Below are 24540 nucleotides of genomic sequence, written 5' to 3' on the forward strand. Positions count from 1 at the left end.
TTTACAGTAGGTATTACAGTGAAAACATGCCATGCGATTGTTTGAGGACGGCGACCCACATCAAAATATTTTTCCACCGGCACAGGTTTCATACATTCACATATAACGAATAAATATTCACTTCCTTCTTTATATCCCAAAAAGTCTGTTTAGTTGGCGCCATCGATTTGAGTAATCCACTTGTTCAATTTGCAGAGAAAGGAATCCGAAAATCTACCCTTAAACTTTGTTTCAACAAGTCAAAATACGTTTCTATTTACTCCTCAGATACCCTAAAATGTAATAAAACTATAATATTTATTTCGGAAAGAAGTATGTTCAATAGAAAACCGATTTTTATCAGGTGCGTAATGTCTTCATGGCGCGCGCAAACGCAAATTTCCAAGACTGTGTCCTTCTACTAAAACTGATATGCTTATTCCTTTTTGAAGTTACAAGCCTGAAACATTGAACATAGACTGCTGACACCCTGTGGAAGCCATAGGAATTGCATCCAGGGAGCTATTTTCAATATGACCTTTGTCTTGCATTTCTAAGAGGATGGTCTTGCAAAAGAAAAACATTTTTGTTGGTTTTTCTTTGAATTTTCTCCTACCATATCTATTGTGTTATATTATCCTACATTATTTTAACATTTCTACAAACTTTAAAGTGCTTTCTTTCCAATGGTACCAATTATATGCATTTCCTGGCCTCAGGGCCTGAGCTACAGGCAGTTTACTTTGGGCACATCATTTAGGCAGGAAGTGGAGAAAAAAGGGGTCTAGCCCTTAGAAGTTTTTAACATGCTGGTAGAAATAGGGTAAAACGGTTTTGAGTTTCCTTGCATTAAAGTCCCCGGCCAGTAGGAGCGCCGCCTCTGGATGAGCGTTTTTCTGTTTGCTTATGGCTGTATACAGCTCATTGAGTGCGGTCTTAGTGCCAGCCCCGGTTTGTGGTGGTATATAGACAGCTACGAAAAATACAGATGAAAACTCTCTTGGTAAATAGTGTGGTGTACAGCTTATCATGAGATACTCGACCTCAGGCGAGCAAAACCTTGATACTTACTTAATATTTGATTTTTCACACCAGCTGTTATTGACAAAATAGATGCAGACCGCCACCCCTTGTCTTACCAGAGGCAGCTGTTCTGTCTTGCCGATGCATGGAAAAATCAGCCAACTCTATATTATCCATGTTGTCGTTCAGCCACAACTCGGTGAAACATAAGATACTAGTTTTTAATGTCCCATTGGTAGGATAGTCTTGAACGGAGCTCATGCAGTTTATTCTCCAATGATTGGACGATGGTCAATAAGAAGGATGGTAGAGGTGGGTGGCACTCAGACCTGCGTCCCCTGTATCTGTGTCTTCTCTTCACGCGAATGACAGGGATTTGGGCCTGGTCGTATCTGGAGTAAATCCTTAAAGAAAAAATCAAATATACATATACTGCCACCACTTGTCTTACCAGAGGCCACTGTTCTATCCTGCCGAAAAATCTTAAAACCCTCCAGCTGTATGTTATTCATGTTGTCATTCAGCCACGACTTGGTGAAACATAAGATATTACAGTTTTTAATGTCCCGTTGGTAGGATATACAAGATCGTAGTTTGTCTATTTTATTATTGATTGATTGTACGTTGGCTAATAGGACCGGTGGTAAAGGTAGATTACCCTCTCAGTGACAGATCCTTACAAGGCACCTGGACCTTCGTCCCTGATACCTCCGTCTCTTCTCCTGCGAATGACGGGGATGAGGGCCTTGTCGGGCGTCTGAAGTAAATCCTTCCTGTCCGACTCATTGAAGAAAAAGTATTCATCCAGTACGGGGTGAGTAATCGCTGTCCTGATATCTAGAAGCTCTTTTAGTTCATAAGACACGGTGGCAGAAACCTTATGTACAAAATAAGTTACAAATAACGTGAAAAAACACACACAGTAGCACAATTGGTCCTTTGGCGCCATTATCACTAAGTGCAGTTGCAAAAACCATCAAGCGCTATGATGAAACTGGCTCTCATGAGGACTGCCACAGGAAAGGAAGATCCAGAGTTGCTTCTGCTGCAGAGGACAAGTTCATTAGAGTTAACAGCCTCAGAAATTGCAGCCCAAATGAATGTTTCACAGAGTTCAAGTAACAGACACATCTCAACATCAACTGTTCAGAGGAGATTGCGTGAATCAAGCCTTAATGGTCAAATTGCTGCAAAGAAAACAATACTAAAGGACACCAATAATAAGAGACTTGCTTGGGCCACGAAACACAAGCAATGGACATTAGACCAGTTGAAATCTGTCCTTTTGGTCTGAGGAGTCCAAATTTGAGATTTCTGGTTCCAACCGCCATGTCTTTGTGAGACGTAGAGTAGGTGAACGGATGATCTCTGCATGTCAAATCAAATCAAATCAAATTTATTTTTATATAGCCCTTCGTACATCAGCTGATATTCTCAAAGTGCTGTACAGAAACCCAGCCTAAAACCCCAAACAGCAAGCAAAGCATGTGAAAGAAGCACGGTGGCTAGGAAAAACTCCCTAGGAAAAACTCCCTAGAAAGGCCAAAAACCTAGGAAGAAACCTAGAGAGGAACCAGGCTATGAGGGGTGGCCAGTCCTCTTCTGGCTGTGCAGGGTGGATATTATAACAGAACATGGTCAAAATGTTAAAATGTTCATAAATGACCAGCATGGTCAAATAATAATAATCATAGTAGTTGTCGAGGGTGCAACAAGCACGTCCGGTGAACAGGTCAGGGTTCCATAGCCGCAGGCAGAACAGTTGAAACTGGAGCAGCAGCACGGCCAGGTGGACTGGGGACAGCAAGGAGTCATCATACCAGGTAGTCCTGAGGCATGGTCCTAGGGCTCAGGTCCTCCGAGAGAAAGACAGAAAGAGAGAAAGAGAGAATTAGAGAGAGCATATTTAAATACACACAGGACACCGGATAAGACAAGAGAAATACTGTGTGGTTCCCACCGTAAAGCAAGATATATATATATATATATATATATATATATATATATATATATATATATATCATGCTTTACGGTGGGAACCACACATGCAGAGATCATCCGATCATATATATATATATATATATATATATATATATATATATATATATATATATATATATATATATATATATATATATATATATATATATATATATATATATATATATATATATATATATATATACACATACACATACACACACACACACACACAGTGCCGTGAAAAGGTATTTGCCCCCTTTCTAATTTTCTTTACTTTTGCATTTTTTTTATACTGAATATTATCAGATCTTCAACCAAAACCTAATATTAGATAAAGGGAACCAGCAGCAATACAGGACTCTTTTTTTTTTTATAATCTGAAAACACATAAATGTATGTTATTTGTCCCTCTTATACTTTCTACCAAATCTCCTTCTTCAAAAATACTGCTTTAAAGCAGATAGATATTCCAATGTTATTAAATCAGCTAGCTAGTCCAATGTTATTAAATCAGCTAGCTAGTCCAATGTTATTAAATCAGATACTCTTGAAGTCGGAAGTTTACATACACTTAGGTTGGAGTCATTAAGACCCGTTTTTCAACCACTCCACAGATTTCTTGTTAACAAACTATAGTTTTGGCAAGTCGGTTAGAACATTTACTTTGTGCATGACACAAGTAATTTTTCCAACAAAAGACAGATTATTTCACTTATAATTAACTGCATCACAATTCCAGTGGGTCAGAAGTTTACATACACTAAGTTGACTGTAAACAGCTTGGAAAATTCCAGAAAATGATGTCATGGCTTTAGAAGCTTCTGATAGGCTAATTGACATAATTTTAGTCAATTGGAGGTGTACCTGTGGATGTATTTCAAGGCCTACCTTCAAACTCAGTGCCTTTTTGCTTGACATCATGGGAAAATCCAAAGAAATCAGCCAAGACCTCAGAAAAAAATTGTAGACCTTCACAAGTCTTGTTCATCCTTGGGAGCAATTTCCAAACGCCTGAAGGTACCACGTTCATCTGTACAAACAATAGTACGCAAGTATAAACACCATGGGACCACGCAGCCGTCATACCGCTCAGGAAGGAGACGCGTTCTGTCTCCTAGAGATGAACGTACTTTGGTGCGAAAACTGCAAATCAATCCCAGAACAACAGCAAAGGACCTTGTGAAGATGCTGGAGGAAACAGGTAAAAAGTATCTATATCCACAGTAAAACGAGTCCTATATCGACATAACCTGAATGGCCGCTCAGCAAGTAAGAAGCCACTGCTCCAAAACCGCCATAAAAAAGCCAGACTACGGTTTGCAAGTGCACATGTGGACAAAGATCGTACTTTTTGGAGAAATGTCCTCTGGTCTGATGAAGCAAAAATAGAACTCTTTGGCCATAATGACCATCGTTATGTTTGGAGGAAGAAGGGGGAGGCTTGCAAGCCGAAGAACACCATCCCAACAGTGAAGCACGGGGATGGCAGCATTGTGTTGTGGGGGTGCTTTGCTGCAGCAGGGACTGGTGCACTTCACAAAATAGATTGCATCATGAGGAAGAAAAAAGATGTGGATATATTGAAGCAACATCTGAAGACATCAGTCAGGAAGTTAAAGCTTGGTCGCAAATAGGTCTTCCAAATGGACAATGACCCCAAGCATACTTCCAAAGTTGTGGCAAAATGGCTTAAGGACAACAAAGTCAAGGTATTGGAGTGGCCATCACAAAGCCCTGACGGCAGAACTGAAAAAGTGTGTGCGAACAAGGAGTTCTACAAACCTGACTCAGTTACACCAGCTCTGTCAGGAGGAATGGGCCAAAATTCACCCAACTTATTGTGGGAAGCTTGTGGAAGGCTACACAAAACGTTTGACCCCAGTTGGTGTGCTTTTGTCTTTTCCTCTCATGTGGTATGGATGAAAAGGTCCCCACATGAGCCCTACATGCAGTGTGTTATCCCTCTTTCCCACCCTACCTCCCTCCCCTCCCAACCCCAAGATAGTTGACTTGGAGCACAGCTAGCGAGACAGACTTCCTATTCAGGCAAAAGAGCGTGGCACAGAACCCAGAAATATGGGGCAACGGTCCCCAAACAGTCTCCCAGTTTCTTCACAGTCACATACATGCCAGTTCAGAGCCACTTCTTAAACAGAGAGTCTGCGTAGAGTTTGTGGAGCTCTCCTCTTACACGTAAGGGTTTTTTTGACAGCATAATTGCAGCCACATTACGCAACATTACTTCTAGGGAGTTTACCATTGCCAAGAACCAGTGAGAAGGGAAAGGTTGAGTTTACTGTGCACATAGCATGAGAATAAAGAACATGAGTGGGCATCCCAGGATTCCAGATAGCAATGTGTGACAATGCAATTTTACAGTGGACTTTATACCTTTGGTCTGACTGGCAGTCACATTTTAAAGAATGTCAGTGGGTCTGGAGTGTGAAAAAGCCTTTTCAACAGTCACCCAGGTCTGACAATATGATATGAATTTTATTATCGCCATCAGTGCCATTTCAGTAATGCTGAAATGACAGCACATGGCCCTCTGTGACGAGTGATGGGGAACAGACTATTTCACAACAGAACCAGACGACTGCCTTCCTCCTCTTGTCCTCCTTTTGGAAATCATGTCAAAGGGCATGGTTCTTCACACACATCCAACGTAACCTCATCGATTTATCATCAATGTCAATATATACACCCATTTATTGTGGATACCCATAGGCTAAGTCACTGACACAGGAGGTCTCAGAGGCATTGGGACTTACACAAAGCTATCTGTACAATTTTGTTTGATTAAGGATGAACCTAACACTGCATCTATGGTTTTCCAACCAATAAAGGGGTAGCCACAGAGATAATTTGATTGATCTTAATGGGGGAGGTACTTTAACATCAAATAATTCTCATTGGATGTAAGTCAACCTCTCCTGATGGTGTTTAATGTACAAGACACTGGACACAAACCACCCAACCACACATGATGGCCAATGTTCAGACACTGGACACAAACCAATCAACCAAATGCACATGATGGTGAATGTTCAGCAACATGTGTAGTGTTAGTCTAAGCTCTCTTTATTCTTCATTGTGGAGTTGTCAATTCCAGAATATAAAAGAATAGTAGGCAATACAAGTTTCACTCTTATGATGAACTATTTGCCTAGTTCAACTTCAAAGTTTTGCAGGTAGATGAGACACACAAAAGAGGGTCAGGACTTTAACCTTGGAAATAATTCCACTTTTTTTTCTTTCTGATGACACGTCATTGTAGAACTAACAGGCCACACTCATAGCAGTGTTTAAAAGCAGCAGGATCAATGAGTTTCTGTAGTTGTATTACGTAGCATCATACACTGTCAAACTGACACTCAGGGCTTAGTGATGACTGCTTTTCACGAGATAAGACTGCAGTAATACAGTAGCCTATTTAGCACTACTACACTTAATAAAGATGCAGTCCGGGATCTTAAGCACTTACAAATTCGTAACATATCATACAAATTGGAATTCATAGCATATCATATTTTTCAGGACGTAGCATATCATATGAAATGGATGACGAAGTACACATTTGTGCACAATTTTCAGGGACCCTTTTTGACTCATGATCGCTACTTTCAAAACTACTAGCTGAAATTATACAAAACCTCTAGAGTATCATTTTAACTTGTCCAACCACACCATTGCATCTATGTTGCATGACCCAAACACATGTGACTCACGTGATATTACTTGCACAATATATTTTGGCAAGATGGGGTTTTCCGATGACTTTGCCTTTGTACCCACTCCTGGCTGTTTCTAAAACAGCCCTGGACAAATGCCAATTGCACCAGACATTGAAAACATTGCCTCAAAGCAGTTGCCTCCACCACTGCACTTGCTCTAAACACCCATCGTCATGAATATTCATCATTTGACACTATGTGGGAGTTGACATGGATCTCATTGTGTATAAAACCCAGCACATCTCATTGCATCTTCGTTTGTGGATGCTCGACTAAGACGAAGTCTAAGGAAATAATTGAACAGGTCCCTATACAAGTAAGTATATTAAAATATTTTCTGCTCTTTTCTGAGTACTCTTTATTCAATCTATTTTGGAATTATACAGTGAAATCTACATTGTCGGAATATTTGAGATATTTTCACTGATATTTTACTTCATGCATTATGATGATCATGAAATGATCGGCGGTCAATACTAATCATTTAGCAAATGATTTATTTTTTCTTTGCAGAGCCATTGAATAGCCTATTAATTATTAAATGTCATTTTTTTCTCCATAGACTCAACTTAAGACAATGGAGACCATGAACGAGATCATTCCATTCGCTAAAGAGATCCTGAGCCAGAGGCCCAGTCGGGGCATGATGAAGGTGTACCTGCTGGGTTCTACCCTGGCATTGTTTGGAGTGGTCGGTGGGCTGGTGGAAAAGGTCTGCATGCCATTTTGTGAACAGGAACCATTAGATGAGGAAATTATGAAGTTGATCACAGAGGAGAAGAAGAGGCAAATGCTGGAGCCAGAGATAATCACTGACGAGCCTGATGTTGTAGATGAGTTGCAAACGGAGATTGATGCTAAGAAGCCACTGGAAAGTCGTCAGAGGAGGGCGTCTATCAGGTCACATGCCTGTTGAAGATGCACTGCAACTCCTCATGTTGATTGAACTCTACACACACTAATGAAACCAACACTTAGAACACAAAATGTTGTGAAATAAGCTAAATCCACCCGGCAATCAAAAGGGATTGCACTTGGTGATTTTATCATGATAATTTGGCCATGTTTAGGGACACCTTGACGTATTAGCAATGAGAAGAGAAGAGACTGAATGGATGGATGGATGGATGGACCGATGCAACAACAGGCTACAGTTATGACTGGCTGCTGGGCAGCAGAAGCTCTATGACTGATTGAGAACTTGTATTTTCTTTTGGCGACCTAATAAACCTATTTTATGTTACCACTGGGTCATGATGTGGTTCATGTCAAACAGTGTTTTGAGTAACCTAAGGTAGCCTGCCCAATAATGTATATAAACCCTAGATGACTAACAGGGGGCGCTGTTTTAGTAAGGCCACTGCGCAGACATTTTTGTACTCCTCCACTAGTGTAAAAAGTTATAGAAATGCATTTATAAATGTCTACATTAGTTTTTGCCAAGTATGTTCTATTACAGACACCTTCATGCATACTTATATGAATTGAACATAAATAAAAAGATATATAAAAAAAATCTTAAGGTAGATTTTTTTAGAGAGGTCCAATGTTACTGTTCCCCATACAAGAAAGAAATACATAAAAACATGTAATTCTGTCCTTGAAACATTTAATTTAAATATTGTAGAATTCTATCGAAGGACTGCTCCTTCTGAGGTGTACCAGTATGGAGGTCAGTGGCTTCAAAGCCTATCATTGGCCTATACATAGCATCAGCAATCCAATGTTTATATACTCTAGGTTTCAGAGAGGACACACATTTTGAAAAGGGACAGGAACGCTGAAGGAGGTGTAGTATATGGCCAATAAGAGGGCTTTTCTTATGCATGAAGCAACGCGGATTGCCTGGACAGAGCCATTATTCGTGGTATATTGGCAATATGTCACAACCCCAGAGGTGCCTAAATGCTATTAAAAACTGGTGACCAACGTAATTAGAGCAGTAAAAATAAATGTTTTGTCATACGCATGATATACCACGGCTGCCAGTCAACATTCAGGGCTCGAACCACCCAGTTTATAATTGCTTTTAGACAGTTCATGCAGTAGGTGGCAGCAAATCTATTTTATAAGCAGAAACTGCCTGTCCTGCCGGAAATGGCGTCAATGTTGTTTTTCTGGCTGTACCTAGCTAGCTACAGTAACGTTAGCTAGATAATTTATTAGTTAGTCAGAAAGGCGTAACTTTGTGAAGTAACTGTAGCTTTTTGATAGCAAATAATCACCATACCGTGCAGATGGCAGACCCTGCGGTGATGGCGGGTGGATTCAGTGCTGTAGTAGGGGTAAATAAAATATTTTGTCATAGTTATGTAACGCCGTTAGCTAACTAGCAAATTAAAATACGCTATAATTTGGGGGGGGGGGGGCTCATCAAATGAAAGCCATTCACTAGCTAACGTTACGTTTAAACGAATGTTGTAGGTAGCTAAAGTGGCTGACTTGCTGTTTTGTGAACTGGCGTTGACGTCAACAATGCTGACTAAACGTATAATAACTATCTATTGTAGTTTGCTATCCCTGAGTGAAAGAGTTTTCTCACTCACCACATATGTTTGTTTTACAGCGTTCAGGGGGTGGTAAGGCGACGTCCAGTCCGGCAGAGAACTACCAGCTTGCCCGGCGTCGCACCCTCCAAGTGGTGGTGAGCTCGCTGCTGACAGAGTGTGGGTTCGAAAGCGCAGAGAAGGCGGCCGTGGAATCACTCACTGAGATGATCCAGAGCTGTATGCAACCATTGTTTTGTTGTTATTGAAAATGTTATACATGTTTTCAGTTTGGGATTAAACTAACAATAACCCTTTGCTGTCTTGAATTAAACAACAAGCCATGTCAAGTGACTAGGCTTTTTAAGAAATAATCACAATTTTCTGTATTACTGACCACTAATTGGTGTCTATTCCCTATGCTTTTTGAGACATATCTGAAGTGGGACGTTGTGCCAAGGCGTACTGTGAACACACAGCCAGAATCACACCCACCCTTTCTGACACTGTGGTCACACTCATTGAAATGGGTGAGTTTAACTTCAGGAAAGATGCTAAAGAATTACAGCTTGAAAATGAAATCCCTATTTAATTTGCCTTCATCAACTGTATCTCTCATGTATCACCACAGGTTTCAATGTGAACACTTTGCCAGTGTATGCCAAGAGATCACAGAGGATGGTTATAACTGCCCGTGAGTATGTCTTTACTGTTAGTATGTCTTTACTGTTAGTAATCATTTGGTTGTGTTTTTGAAGTTCTTAGGTAACATTGGCCTCTCGAGTGGTGCAGCGGTCTATTGAACTGCATTGCAGTGCTAGAGCCTTCACTACAGACCCTGGTTCGTTCCCAGGCTGTGTCACAACCGGCAGTGATTGGGATTCCCATAGGGTGGCACACAATTGGCCCAGCGTCTTCCGGGTTAGAGGATGGTTTGGCCGGGGGGTAGGCCGTCATTATTAATAAGAATTTGTTATTAACTGACTTGCCTAGTTGAATAAAAAATCAATAAAAAAACATTAGAATACGATATGTAAAAATAAATAACAAAATAAGTGTTCAATCAATGTTATTCATGGAGTGCCATTGTTACAACTATGAAACAGAAAGCATATGTGTTGGATCACAGAAAGTTTATTTTTATAATGGCCAAAAAATACCCCAACCACCAGAACGCACAGTCAAAATACACGCGGCGAAAACATCAGTAGCTTAAACACCATTATAAGTGCCAAGTGGCCTTAAATAGTGAAACTCGACACAAGCAATAATAGCATTATAATGAATGTCGATATGACAGCAGTCAAAAATAGTCAATTATTGTCAGCTCATGCTTATATTGTGTGCATTTCTATCCAATAGCAAAAGTTAGATTCCTAAAATGGCGACGGAAGAAATGACAGCAGTTTTTGGTCTACAAGATAGAACAGCACACTCTGGTAAGACGAGGCGAGGCAGGGCGATCTATGCATACTTGTAAACAGCTGGTGCACGAAATCTAAGGAAGTCTCTAGATTTTGCTCGCCTGAAGTAGAGTATATTGTGATAAATTGCAGGCCACACTACTTGCCTAGAGAGTTTTCAGCTATACTTTTTGTGGCTGTTTATTTACCACCACAGACATATGCTGGCACTAAGACAGCACTCAGTCAGCTGTATAAGGAAATAAGCAAACAGGAAACCACTCACCCAGAGGCGGCGCTCCTAGTGGCCAGAGACTTTAATAGGTAGCAACACATCTGCCACCACCACTACCAACCCCTCTTTTACGCTACTGCTACTCTCTGTCCATCATAATATGCATAGTCACTTTAACCATATGTACATACTAACTCAATCAGCCTGACTAACTGGTGTCTGTATGTAGCCTTGCTACTTTTATTGCCTCGCTACTGTTTTCACTGTCTTTTTACTGTTTTATTTCTTTACTTACCTATTGTTCACCTAATACCTTTTTTGCTCTATTGTTAGAGCCTGTAAGTCAGCATTTCACTGTAAGGTCTACACATTTACATTTTAGTCATTTAGCAGACGCTCTTATCCAGAGCGACTTACAGTAGTGAATGCATACATTTCATACATTTTTTTTTCCTGTGCTGGCCCCCCGTGGGAATCGAACCCACAACCCTGGCATTGCAAACACCATGCTCTACCAACTGAGCTACAGGGAAGGCAAACGTCAGCCTTGAAACCTGTTGTATTTGGTGCACGTGACAAATAGACTTTGATTTAGCTGTTATCCCTTGTCCTAACAGTTGACACAATTTCTGTAACTTTTGCTTGACATACCTTTTTTGTAATTTAGCAGACGCTCTTATCCAGAGTGACTTACAGTAGTGAGTGCATACATTTTTGTACTGGTCCCCCGTGGGAATTGAACCTACAGTGATTTTGTACGTTTGCCCACTGACCAAAAAATTATCAGTCTATAATTTTAATGGTAGGTTTATTTGAACAGTGAGAGACAGAATAACAACAAAAAAATCCAGAAAAACGCATGTCAAAAATGTTATAAATTGATTTGCATTTTAATGAGGGAAATAAGTATTTGACCCCTCTGCAAAACATGACTTAGTACTTGGTGGCAAAACCCTTGTTGGCAATCACAGAGGTCAGATGTTTCTTGTAGTTGGCCACCAGGTTTGCACACATCTCAGGAGGGATTTTGTCCCACTCCTCTTTGCAGATCTTCTCCAAGTCATTAAGGTTTCAAGGCTGACGTTTGGCAACTCAAACCTTCAGCTCCCTCCACAGATTTTCTATGGGATTAAGGTCTGGAGACTGGCTAGGCCACTCCAGGACCTTAATGTTCTTCTTCTTGAGCCACTCCTTTGTTGCCTTGGCCGTGTGTTTTGGGTCATTGTCATGCTGGAATACCCATCCACGACCCATTTTCAATGCCCTGGCTGAGGGAAGGAGGTTCTCACCCAAGATTTGACGGTACATGGCCCCGTCCATCGTCCCTTTGATGCGGTGAAGTTGTCCTGTCCCCTTAGCGGAAAAACACCCCCAAAGCATAATGTTTCCACCTCCATGTTTGACGGTGGGGATGGTGTTCTTGGGGTCATAGGCAGCATTCCTCCTCCTCCAAACACGGCGAGTTGAGTTGATGCCAAAGAGCTCCATTTTGGTCTCATCTGACCACAACACTTTCACCCAGTTGTCCTCTGAATCATTCAGATGTTCATTGGCAAACTTCAGACGGGCATGTATATGTGCTTTCTTGAGCAGGGGGACCTTGCGGGCGCTGCAGGATTTCAGTCCTTCACGGCGTAGTGTGTTACCAATTGTTTTCTTGGTGACTATGGTCCCAGCTGCCTTGAGATCATTGACAAGATCCTCCCGTGTAGTTCTGGGCAGATTCCTCACCGTTCTCATGATCATTGCAACGGTGAGATCTTGCATGGAGCCCCAGGCCGAGGGAGATTGACAGTTCTTTTGTGTTTCTTCCATTTGCGAATAATCGCACCAACTGTTGTCACCTTCTCACCAAGCTGCTTGGCGATGGTCTTGTAGCCTATTCCAGCCTTGTGTAGGTCTACAATCTTGTCCCTGACATCCTTGGAGAGCTCTTTAGTCTTGGCCATGGTGGAGAGTTTGGAATCTGATTGATTGATTGCTTCTGTGGACAGGTATCTTTTATACAGGTAACAAGCTGAGATTAGGAGCACTCCCTTTAAGAGTGTGTATAAAAGACACCTGGGAGCCAGAAATCTTTATGATTGAGAGGGGTTCAAATACTTATTTCCCTCATTAAAATGCAAATCAATTTATAACATTTTTGACATGCGTTTTTCTGGATTTTTTTTATTGTTATTGTCTCTCACTGTTCAAATAAACCTACCATTAAAATTATAGACTGATCATTTCTTTGTCAGTCGGCAAACGTACAAAATCAGCAGGGGATCAAATACTTTTTTCCCTCACTGTACAACCCTGGCGTTGCAAGCACCATACTCTACCACATGAGCTACACAGGACCTTTCTTTGGTTGTAGTGTGTAATAGTCTCCGGTTTTCTCTTTATTGTGTTCCAATAGTCTTGTCTTTCTTCAGAACCGTTGTAACAACAGCTGTGCTGGTGCCTTATTTTGCGCAGAGGGAGGTCCCATCTCACTTTGTTCATGGTGCCGGACAGACTTGTTTTCTTTGCAAGCATATTGTTATCCAATCATAGTGAAGTTAAGAAATGTCCATGGTATCATTTCTCGCCTTGCCAACGTAAGGTCTCTGACACTCGCTCACCAGCTGCCCGATGTGGATATTTTCCCAGATACTGAAAGCTGTTCAGCGTGTACAATTATGCACACTCTCACTGTGTAATCTACTCCAAGTAGACTGATAATTGCTTTGATTCGGTGGACTGATATAGGGTACATACCATTTTAAGATTATAATTAGAATGGATCAATACAATAGAATGGCCCGCCCTGTTCTTCATTCACAATTGGTGATTACATAATTATGCATCATTCGTATCCCCTCACTCATCAGCTCACCCATTCTCCCCTTCATAATTTACTTCATTTATTTAATCTGTTATGTGTGAAATTAGTTTCAGTATAGTTTAGGTTCACTTTCGAGGCAATATCAGCTGGGCACTGCACTTTCAACTGTCAGAAGGAGCAGAGCAGGCCATACTGTTGGGAGAAGGAGGGGCAATGGACAAAAATCATAAATATATGTGTGTGTGTGTGCATGCATGCATTCCTCAAACTGGTTATAACTGCAGATCTTAAATGAAAATATAGACTTAATTAGGAAAAGTCAAGGACAGGGGGACGGTTAAAAAAAAAAAAGAACAAAAAAGTGTATGTGTGTATATATATATACTTGAAGTTGGAAGTTTACATACACCTTAGCCAAATACATTTAAACTCCGTTTTTCACAATTCCTGACATTTAATCCTAGTAAAAATTCCCTGTTTTAGGTTAGTTAGGATCACCACTTTTTTTTAAGAATGTGAAATGTCAGAATAATAGTAGTGATTTATTTCAGCTTCTATTTCTTTCATACAGTGGGTCAGAAGTTTACATACACTCAATTAGTATTTGGTAGCATTGCCTTTATATTGTTTAACTTGGGTCAAATGTTTTATGTAGCGTTCCACAAGCTTCCCACAATAAATTGGGTGAATTTTGGCCCATTCCTCCTGACAGAGCTGGTGTAACTGAGTCAGGTTTGTAGATCTCCTTGTTCACACATGCTTTTTCAGTTCTGCCGACAAATTTTCTATGGGATTGAGGTCAGGGCTTTGTGATGGCCACTCCAATACCTTGACTTTGTTGTCGTTAAGCCATTTTTCTACAACTTTTGAAGTATGCTTGGGTTCATTTGGAAGACCCATTTGTGACCAAGCTTTAACTTCGTGACTGATGTCTTGAGATGTTGCTTCAATATATCCACGTCATTTTTCTTCCTCATGATGCAATCTATTTTGTGAAGTGCACCAGTCCCTCCTGCAGCAAAGCACCCCCGCAACATGATACTGCCACCCCCGTGCTTTATGGTTGGGATGGTGTTCTTTGTCTTGTAAGCGTTCCCCTTCTTCCTCCAAACATAACGATGGTCATTATGACCAAACAGTTCTATTTTTGTTTCATCAGACCAGAGGACATTTCTCCAAAAAGTACGATCTTTGTCCACATGTGCAGTTGCAAACCGTAGTCTGGCTTTTTTATGGCGGTTTTGGAGCAGTGGCTTCTTCCTTGCTGAGCGGCCATTCAGGTTATGTCGATATAGGACTCGTTTTACTGAGGAAAAAGATACTTTTGGAAAAAGATATTGGTTCCTTTCTAAACTTAGGAATGTGGATGCAAATATGACTCGGACCACAAAATGGGTGTAGTTAACTTGCAAAAGAGTTGAGTCCTCATTCAAAGGCAAGGACAGTGTGAATACAAATATAAGTTAACTTTAAAGAGGACTGAAGTTATTTTAAAGAAGACTATGTGAATACCCTTGGACTAGAACTGAGCACAAAACACAAGAACACTATAGAGCAGTAGTGACTGGTCCTAGAATGAAAGTAATTGTGACGCCTAGTTGCCTACCTGACAATTTGTGTGTGTTTTTCAGCTCCAGTAACGAATGCTCCTGTGATCCCGAAGGCCTTGATCGCTGGACAGAAACGCACTCATCCCTCCCACATACCCAGCCACTTCCCTGAGTTCCCTGATCCACACACCTACATCAAAACTCCAGTGAGTCAACCACACTTCTTAGTTTTCCCAGCCAGAAACATACTTATCTTAGTATTAATACTCTTTTAGACTTTTTCCAGTAGTCTACTGAAAAGATATGAAAGATGAGTGAGTTTCCTCCCTGTTGTCTTTCTGTCACAGACGTTTCGGGAGCCTGTGTCAGATTACCAGGTGGTGCGAGAGAAGGCAGCCTCTCAGAGGAGAGACGTGGAGCGAGCTCTCACACGTTTCATGGCCAAGACCGGAGAAACACAGAGCCTTTTCAAGGATGACATCACTGCCTTTCCTTGTGAGCGAGCGCTCGTCGTTGTGGTCACGCGTGATTCTAGTTCTGTTATATGTTTCCCTTCATTCTTTCTCAATCTGTAAAAAAAGTTTTCAGTTCCCACTAATCTCATTTCTTACTACAGACAGTGTTGTGTGCCTGTGTTTGCATTGGTAATAATACTTGTGCCTTTGTTATTGTGATTGCCAGTGATCGCAGCGCGGCCCAGCTCCATCCCATATCTCAGTGCCCTACTGCCCTCAGAACTGGAGCTGCAGACTCTGGAGGAGACGGACTCCTCTGAACAGGATGACCAGACAGACAGCGAGAACACGCCAGGAAACAACCTCAATGTGAGTCAGGGACAAGGGCCAAGGGAAATATTTAACCCAGAGTTATATTATCTGCAGTGCAATGTGGTTACACCTATACAGAATGAGAAAAACCAAGGTACACCTGCTTTCCCTGACATGGACTGCCCAGGTGAATGTAGATGAAGGGGAGGAGACCGGTTAAAGAAGGATTTTTAAGCTTTGAGACATGGATTGTGTATGTATGCCGTTCAGAGGGTGAATGGGCAAGATTTAAGTGCCTTTGAATGGGGTATGGTAGTAGGTGCCAGGCGTACCAGTTTCTGTCAAGAACTGCAACGCTGCTGGGTTTTACATGCTCAACAGTTTCCCGAGTGTATCAAGAGTGGTCCACCACCCAAAGGACATCCAGCCAACTTGACACAACTGTGAGAAGCATTGTAGTCAACATTGGTCATTATCCCTGTGGAACGCTTTTGAAACCCCAATGAATTAAAGCTGCTCTAAGGGCAAAAGGCGTGTGGAGTGCAACTCAATATTAGAAAGGTGTTCCTAATGTTTGGTATACACAATGTATATTCACCTGTACCTGGTGTTGATTGCTACATCCTTATTGGGATGACACTGCTAGTATCCATCTCTAATATGGAGTCCATGGCAAGGCTAGTTGTAAATGAGTTTATATTTTTTAAATTAAGTTCATTTTCCTCATCTATACCTTTATTCAAATTCAGGATGATCCTGGAGCTGATAAGGAGAATTCCATGCTTCCCCCTGGGGGTGTGGTTCCCTCAGTGAAGGCCAGTGAAGAAAACATGATTGACAATCCATACCTGAGGCCGGTCAAGAAACCCAAAGTGAGGAGGAAGAAGTGAATGTTTACTACACTTAGCTACTAATTCGGACTTCTATCTGTCAGACACAACAAAGGGTAAATTGTAAGAAGCAGTCAACGGTTCTGTGCCTCTGTGAGAAGTGGGACTCTCACCTTTCTACAGGGCAAACACTGCTCATTATGACATTCTTCACTAGTTACATTCATGAGAAAACAAACATTTTGCTATACATTTTTTCAAATTTGTGGAGTGGTTCTGTCGTGAAAGAAAATATGTAACATTCCAAATTATGAGTTCAGTCATTGGTAAATAATGAGTAGGAAATCAATGTTTTGATTTGTATTTTAACATGAAAACCTTTAATTTACCCAAATAACACATTTTAGCCAATCATCAAATACACATGAGGGCAAAAATCTGGCAACTTCATTGTCCACTTTGTATACCTGGAGAGAATGGTGAATATCTATATTAAAGCTGATATATAAAAACACTTTATTTATGCTTGTATCAGGTTGACTCCCTGCAGAGTCAGGAGTACAACAACTGTAGATATGTCCTTTGCTTGGCAAACTCCTTGTCACAAAGCAGCTATGTAAGACAAACATGCAATGGCATTAGATGTTATTGCTGAAGATACATTTACAAGAATCTCTGTATTACTTTGTATAGTAATGCAGAGTAAAATAAACCCACTTCTGTCCTCAAGGCTTTCCTCTTGAGTCGGGGGCAGTCTACCCCAGTCTGGGGAGCCAAAGTTCATAAGCCACAACACCTTCCGGCTCTGAGTAGTATCATGAGCATATGCCCCAGGGCTGCATCAGAAAAAACAGCTGTTAGTGGTCAATCTATTTGAAGGTTGATACATGCAATGCATTTATACAATAGATAATTAGTGTTTTCCTACCATGGACAGTTTGGAGAGTGCCATTACCAATAACCACACACTCACCCTGGGTTGAGTCAGCTGTAACAGGCTTGGTCCTGAACCTCTTTGTGGTGTAGTTGAAGGGGGTTCTTCCAAGAGGGTACACTTTACACCATGTTCTGTCCTGCTGATACTTCTGAGGGGAAGGAGTGATTATCTGGGTGGTGGGAAGAAAACACATTTACAGAAAAGGGTATTCAGAGACCTGAAAATGTACGGAAAGTAGAGGTTACAATCTGCATCCCTCTCAGGTCTCTTCTGTACATCATACAGAATGGTAGCAACTTGATGGGACAATGACCAACACGAAACACTTCACAATAAAATGTATTTAGCATTATTTTAACTGGCTGTTTGAGTAGCTTCTGCAATGCATTAGGTATTACAATGCTGAAAACAACCAATTGGTTTATTTGAAAACAACAGTATTACAGGTATAGGGGATAGAGGGTTGTTGAAAGAACATGACAGTATAGGACTGAGAAACTCACAACATGATTGTCATAGCAGCTGGGGCCAGGTGTGGGGCTCCCTGAAATGACAGGTCGTTGCCCAGCCGGTTAGGTGCACAGTGGGTCGGAAATGGCTTCCGCCCTTGGTCGCTACCTAATGCGACGCTTCGCAGGGGAGCTATAAATTAAACGATAAGCTCCGACATTTTTATTGATGTAAATAGATAATCACTGCGACATAAAAAATGCAATGTTGACAGATGCTAATAATTGTCCCTTCATCCCGCGCTGCCATGTTTCTGTCTTCCTTTTGTTTACCTTATCGGGTAACAATGGTAACCAGGTGAATGGATGCGTGTAAATTATGCAAATTCTTGGCGGCGAACTTCAGGTTGACATAATTGGCTGCTCTGTTCTCCACATTCAGTGAATGAGAATTAACTTGTGTTTACTTCATTATTGCAATTGAATAATGTGACCATAATGCAATATTCCTGTATATAATGACAATCAAAAATGTTTTTTTGGGAGGCAATGTTTGGACAGTGTGGCCCGTTTAAGAAGGGTGTGGGATTTTAAGGATAGTGTAAGAGGCCAATATTTTACAAAAGTGCATTTGGCAAGTATTAAGACCCCTTCCCTTTTCCCACATTTTATGTTACAGCCTTATTCTAAAATTGATAAAATAATTGTTTTCCTCATCAATCTACGTACACACAATATCCCATAATGACAAAGCAAAAACAGGTTTTTAGATTTTTTTTTTACAAATGTATATATATTTTTTAATACCTGATCTAAATAAGTATTCAGACCCTTTGCTATAGACTTGAAATTGAGCTTAGGTGCATCCTGTTTCCATTGATCATCCTTGAGATGTTTCTACAACTTGATTGGATTGTGTCAAGGCACAAATCTGGGGAAGGGTACCAAAACATTTCTGCTACATTGAAGGTCCTCAAGAACACAGTGGCCTCCATCATTCTTAAATGGAAGAAGTTTGGAACCACTTCCTGGAGCTGGCCGCACAGAGACTGGGAGACTAGTCAGGATCGAGGGAAAGATGAATGGAGCAAAGTACAGAGATCCTTGATGAAAACCTACTCCAGAGCGCTAAGGACATCAGACTGGGGTGAACGTCCTTAAGCACACAGCCAAGCCAACGCAGGAGCGGCTTCAGGACAAGTCTCTGAATGTCTGAGTGGCTCAGCCAGAGCCCGGACTTGAACCCGATTGAACATCTCTGGAGAGACCCGAAAATAGCTGCGCAGCGATGCTCCCCATCTAATCTGACAGCTTGAGCAGATCTGCAAAGAATGGGAGAAACTCCCCAAATGCAGGTGTGCCAAGCTTGTAGCGTTATACCCAAGAAGACTCGAGGCTGTAATCACTGCCAAAGGTGCTTCAACAAAGTACTGAGTAAAGGGTCTGAATATGTATGTAAACAAGGCTGTGATGTAACAAAACTTGGAAAAAGTCAAGGGGTCTGACTACTTTCTGAATGCACTGTCAAGATAAAATGGCAAAGCATTGGATTTTAGCACTATTTTGTATGTATAGAGGCACTGATAGTTTTGACATTTTATTTCAACTTCACAGATGTCAATGAAAAAAATGCCAGCATTGAGTAAAACTGTCTTTTTGAAACAAAGCATAATTTGCACAGCATTCTTTTCTCACATTTCGTCCTACTATGCATTTCCAACAGCAATATTTAGGGTAGGCATTCTCAAACGCCCACAAACGTCAAGTCTGCACACATAAATTCAACTTAATATTTACAGGCAATTCTTGCATTAGTCTTTAAATTACACAGCTGAGAAACTTACAATGCAAGCGAAATAACCCAAAATCAGTGCCACAAAATGCTGCAATCACATTTCAGTCACTGAATTGGCATCAAAAGCTTTCCTCTATTATTTGTACAAACAAACCCCTTTTATTGGCACATGCGTGAGCTGATTAGGTATCAAGGGAAAAGGGAGGCATTTACAGTACATTATGCAGTTCTTTGGGCAAGTGCAAATGAAGAGATGTAATGGAACGTACCCCCTTGGGCGGCAGGTAGCCTAGAGGTTAAGAGTGTTGCGCCAGTAACCGAAAGGTAGCTGGTTCAAATCCCAGAGCCAACTAGGTGAAAAATCTGTCTATGCCCTTGAGCAAGGCACTTAACCTTAATTGCTCCTGTAAGTCGCTCTGGATAAGAGCATCTGTTAAATGACTGTTTGTGTAAGACAAACAGAATAAAGGCTAAGGGGATGGGAAGGCTGAGCTGGTAATCAGAATGGGAGGTGGCTAAAGCACCTGACAATAGAATTTATTGAACAAATCAAAGTGGAGGGAACATTGTCACATGACAATAAGAAAGACAGCATGAACAGGTCTGGGAGCAGTCTAGGGGGCATTGTCTCGTCTTCATTACTCTGACTGAGGCACTGAGATGGAGGGGCCTTTAGGATCGTCAAAGCGGTCCATGGAGCGTAGCTGCATGATCATGTGCAGGCCGTAGGTGAGAATCAACAGCATCAGCAGAGAGGTGATCAGGCCCATCCAGATCCCTGGTGTGAAGAAGCCAGCACAGTCACTGGCATAGGAGAAATCTGTTGTCCCGTTCAGTATGCTGAAGCCTTGGATCTAGATGGAAACAGATGCCGGCAAAATTATTAACAATGGATTGGAGCAGGGGCTCACTTGAAAAAGATGAGTCAAGCTCAATGTGACTTCCCTGGTTAAATAAAGGATGCATACATTTTTTTTTTTTTGTTCTAAGAAATTCAGAACCCTCGAAGTTAAACCCTGTTTATTGAAAGGCTCTTTGCCTTTGCGTGGCTGAAATTCAAGCATTCGTACCTGGAAGTCAGTGAAGAGGATTCTCCACTGGTTGGCATTCTGAGTGCGGGGCACTAGAAGTGCATTGCGGAAGTTGTTGACATTCTGGCAGTGGAAAGAGTACTCTGCCGGGGCATAGATTCCGTGGCTGCCATTGTAGGTGGCTGTTTGGGTGTTGAATACCAACTCCACAGTGTCCAGGGTGAACCAGTTCCGTGCAGACACAGGATAGCGCCGCTGGCTCATGGAGAAGCTGGAAATGATAAGACTCTAGTAACCTCACACTTGACATCGGAATGGGAAGGTCCAGGAATTAACTGTTCATTCATTGAAAATATAGATAGAGGAGGGTGGTGGTGTCATAGGAACAGATGGTGTACACTTTGTTGGTATAAGCTGCTATGATATTTGACTTGCATCTCATTAATACAAAAACTATTTTAAATGTTAACATTATATACTTACATGAGACGGAAGGGATTGTAAGGTGAAACAGAACTCCCATAATCAAGGACAAGCCTGAGAAAAACAAAATAGGATTCATATCCAAATCCTCCACCACAGAGCTCTGATTCCCTATTGCGGTCAACACACAACTGGGTAATTTGATAGTGCTAAAATATGCAACACATGTAACATAAGGCAACTAATCAATGATGTTATTATACTGCTACAATACTGTAGTATCAATTATGTTACTATATTGCAGTATCAATGTTACTATACTGCTACTATACTGTAGTATCAATGACGTTACTATACTGCAGTATCAATAATGTCACTATACTGCAGTATCAATGATGTTACTATACTGCTGCTATACATAGCAAAAAGTGGCATGTCACAGTAAAAAAAAAAAGTATCAGGCTCACTGCGAGTTGGTTTCATTACAGAAGGACCCAGACGTGCTCACAGAGCCACCAGAAGCAAAGGTCGATGGCCCGAGATCAATCCATTCCTTGTCACTAAAGCTGACGTTTAGATTCTGAGCCCAGAGCATGATGCAAGGGCCTCTGGTGGAATTGAACATCAGAGGAGGTTTGACCTCATCCACAACTGCCTGCAGCAAGGAACGGCTCATAGAAGACTGGCCAATCAGGGACGGCTCCTCAATCACCTAGGGAGCAAGGAGAGAACACAATCAAAATACAGCTACAACGTTATTGAGAAGATGAATAGAACATAACAAAAAGTACACCACCACTTTATTTCAAGTCTGGTGAGGAGACATTAGAAACTACAATTCTGAAAAAGTGCTGATACATGGTGTAGATTAGAAGCATTTGTTAAGCATATTTTTATGTTTCTTACTCTTGAGGGCTTGAGCCCAGTGTAAATGGCAACGTAGGGCACACTCTGGGCTTTCATGATGCTCAGAACCTTACCAATGACCTCATCTAGGGAGAGAGAAAAATGCATCACTCAGACATACTGCATGACACATTGTTGAGTCACAGAAATAGTTTGGAATACATACATACCAATACATAAAATAACAAGGTTTTGACAAGAACAATAAATGGCCATAACTTAAACGTACCATTGTTACGCAGGACATCCTTACAGGACAGGTAAGCACTGGAACATAATCAAAGAACATTAGTATACAATACATGTTCAAGTTACTGTGGGATTGTGAACAAATCAATCAAAAAGTATTTTTCCAGAACCCTGGACTCCAGAAACATTTGGTTTAATTGTTTTACCCAGAAGAATATGGCAGGTTGATAACCAGCAGAGTGTTTCCTGAGGCATTGAGGTGCAGATGCTCCAGTGTGTCTGGGTCTACGCTGAGTGGGGAAACACCCAGCTTCTCCTGTAGCAGGCTTGGGACCGCACTAGCACCTAGCCATGACAGGGCAGGCAGCACCAACAGTGAAGACGATGACTGTAATGCAGACTGGGGGAGAGAAATGGAGTCAAAATGAGTTGTCAACATACATCCGGGTCTAAATTCACAAAGTAGGAGTGCTGATGTAGGATTAGATCTCCACTGTCCATGCGATCTTATTCACCACTCCTACGCTGAGATGATTTATGGCCCTGATCATATTAGTATCTCAATACCATGCCCCACCTCAAAAGACAGAATATTTACCTCCAGGTTAGGAAAGGCACTGTCTTGCTTGTTTCCAAAAACTCCTCCATACCTTGTGAAGTCATCTTTGCTCAGCTATGTAGACAATGCATATATCAACAACAATGTCATCTGCTTCACAGAGTTTGAGATTCATTAAAAACAGTACAATATAAGCTAAAATCCATGTACATGGCTAGTCTCATTATTACTACATATCTGAAATTCCAGCCTGCAGAAACAGGTCAGTCTGAGAATAGGAAGAAGTAAAGAGGAAGTGGGTCTGAGACACATTGTCACACCAGAGAGGGAAACACCAGGACAGGACACCAGAGTGGTAAACACCAGGGCAGGACACCAGAGTGGGAAACACCAGGGCAGGACACCAGAGTGGGAAACACCAGGGCAGGACACCAGAGTGGGAAACACCAGGGCAGGACACCAGAGTGGGAAACACCAGGGCAGGACACCAGAGTGGGAAACACCAGGGCAGGACACCAGAGTGGGAAACACCAGGGCAGGGCATCACAAGTGGGTTACTATACTGTAGCTGGCCAAGCTCTGCACTACTGATCCCTAAAGCAATAGCACAGTCGGCTATTCAGCTTTGACATTACAGTATATAAACGGTCATTGCATACTATGTGACCTAGCTTTAACTAGTCTTTGCCAAGTAGTAGACAATTGTACGTGGTACAACTGAATACAATTATATGATTAATATCAGGCCTGACCTTGTCCTGTAGGAAGAGCAGCACATTGTGTGGGGCAGACCCCAGAGCAGAATTTAGGTAGGCCAACAGCTGGACATGAGATATTATGTGACCAGCAGCGGGAGATGCATGCTGTGGTAAGGTGTACCTGGAAAGATGTACAACATCTTAATATTATCTCAATAGAATAACAGTACATCTAACTACTCAAATCAACAACTAACACGGCAATGATTAGCAATGCATAATAACACAATGATATCCAAAAGGGAGTTAATGCCTTGAGCATTATAACGTTGTCTTATAAAAGTGAGTATAGCTATGCTAGCTAGCAATACAGCTGGATTGGTTAGTTTACAGTAAGTAGCATGATAGATAAAGTTAGCAGTGCTCAAAATCCCTTCGCTTTAAAACGAATAATACATATTTACCCTTCACTGGACCACATTACAAGTGGTACCGGACTGCTACAACTTCCAGTCGATAATAGGGCGAATAAAAGAGCAATAAAGGCCATTTTAGTACGCATTTTACTTGACGACTCGGATCCTGCCATCGTCAGTTTGTTTTTCCGTAAAGTCCAAGTCACGTGGGGTAAAACGACGTCATTAAATCAGCTGACTGTCATGTGCGTGGAACAGTTCCTGCTCATGCAGCCTGGGTTGCATTCAGTATGTCAGAACGGTGTGCAACGTTGAATTCAACGGAACCGGTACTCGAC

At 41.4% G+C, this 24540-nt stretch overlaps 3 protein-coding genes and 1 long non-coding RNA gene across 5 annotated transcripts; 2 read left to right on the top strand and 2 right to left on the bottom strand.

Moving 5' to 3' along the window:
- Window positions 1-1544: 1544 nt before the first annotated feature.
- Window positions 1545-9374, bottom strand: LOC145860917 (uncharacterized). Its single transcript, XR_014380697.1, has 2 exons — window positions 9266-9374; window positions 1545-2858 (listed from the first exon to the last, which is right to left on the bottom strand). It is a non-coding gene; the product is annotated as an uncharacterized LOC145860917 (long non-coding RNA).
- LOC106572624 (uncharacterized) lies at window positions 6912-7962 on the top strand. The gene is made up of 2 exons (XM_014146969.3): window positions 6912-7035; window positions 7282-7962. The coding sequence occupies exons 1-2, from the start codon at window positions 6916-6918 to the stop codon at window positions 7633-7635; spliced, it is 474 nt and encodes a 157-aa protein (XP_014002444.1). The 5' UTR covers window positions 6912-6915; the 3' UTR covers window positions 7636-7962.
- Window positions 8792-17313, top strand: LOC106572622 (transcription initiation factor TFIID subunit 8). 2 transcript variants are annotated; one of them, XM_014146968.3, is made up of 8 exons: window positions 8792-9004; window positions 9286-9445; window positions 9649-9735; window positions 9837-9899; window positions 15284-15408; window positions 15550-15697; window positions 15884-16026; window positions 16719-17313. In XM_014146968.3, exons 1-8 carry the CDS (start codon window positions 8957-8959, stop codon window positions 16857-16859), a joined length of 915 nt encoding a protein of 304 aa, XP_014002443.1. In that variant the 5' UTR covers window positions 8792-8956; the 3' UTR covers window positions 16860-17313. The 2 variants fall into 2 exon arrangements, with proteins under 2 accessions (XP_014002443.1, XP_014002442.1); XM_014146967.3 differs by having other exon boundaries at window positions 8793-9004; window positions 9637-9735.
- Window positions 17314-19769: 2456 nt separating this feature from the next.
- LOC106572621 (V-type proton ATPase subunit S1) lies at window positions 19770-24423 on the bottom strand. The gene is made up of 10 exons (XM_014146966.3): window positions 24251-24423; window positions 23841-23967; window positions 23128-23202; window positions 22736-22929; window positions 22570-22607; window positions 22341-22426; window positions 21902-22146; window positions 21495-21548; window positions 21051-21282; window positions 19770-20834 (listed from the first exon to the last, which is right to left on the bottom strand). Exons 1-10 carry the CDS (start codon window positions 24373-24375, stop codon window positions 20619-20621), a joined length of 1392 nt encoding a protein of 463 aa, XP_014002441.1. The 5' UTR covers window positions 24376-24423; the 3' UTR covers window positions 19770-20618.
- Window positions 24424-24540: the final 117 nt, after the last annotated feature.

This window comes from Salmo salar, chromosome 15 (genome assembly GCF_965601325.2).
Source record: "Salmo salar chromosome 15, fSalSal1, whole genome shotgun sequence".
Lineage (NCBI taxonomy): Eukaryota > Metazoa > Chordata > Actinopteri > Salmoniformes > Salmonidae > Salmo > Salmo salar.

Coding starts and splice junctions, on each gene's coding strand:
- LOC106572624 (XM_014146969.3), top strand. CDS start 6,916: ATGTGGGAGTTGACATGGATCTCATTGTGTATAAAACCCAGCACATCT. Junction 7,036..7,281: donor TTGAACAGGTCCCTATACAA/GTAAGTATATTA, acceptor TTTTCTCCATAG/ACTCAACTTAAGACAATGGA.
- LOC106572622 (XM_014146967.3), top strand. CDS start 8,957: ATGGCAGACCCTGCGGTGATGGCGGGTGGATTCAGTGCTGTAGTAGGG. Junction 9,446..9,636: donor CACTGAGATGATCCAGAGCT/GTATGCAACCAT, acceptor ATGCTTTTTGAG/ACATATCTGAAGTGGGACGT. Junction 9,736..9,836: donor GGTCACACTCATTGAAATGG/GTGAGTTTAACT, acceptor GTATCACCACAG/GTTTCAATGTGAACACTTTG.
- LOC106572621 (XM_014146966.3), bottom strand. CDS start 24,375: ATGGCAGGATCCGAGTCGTCAAGTAAAATGCGTACTAAAATGGCCTTT. Junction 22,930..23,127: donor GTGCCTTTCCTAACCTGGAG/GTAAATATTCTG, acceptor TCTCTCCCCCAG/TCTGCATTACAGTCATCGTC. Junction 20,835..21,050: donor TCCTCTTCACTGACTTCCAG/GTACGAATGCTT, acceptor GTTTCCATCTAG/ATCCAAGGCTTCAGCATACT.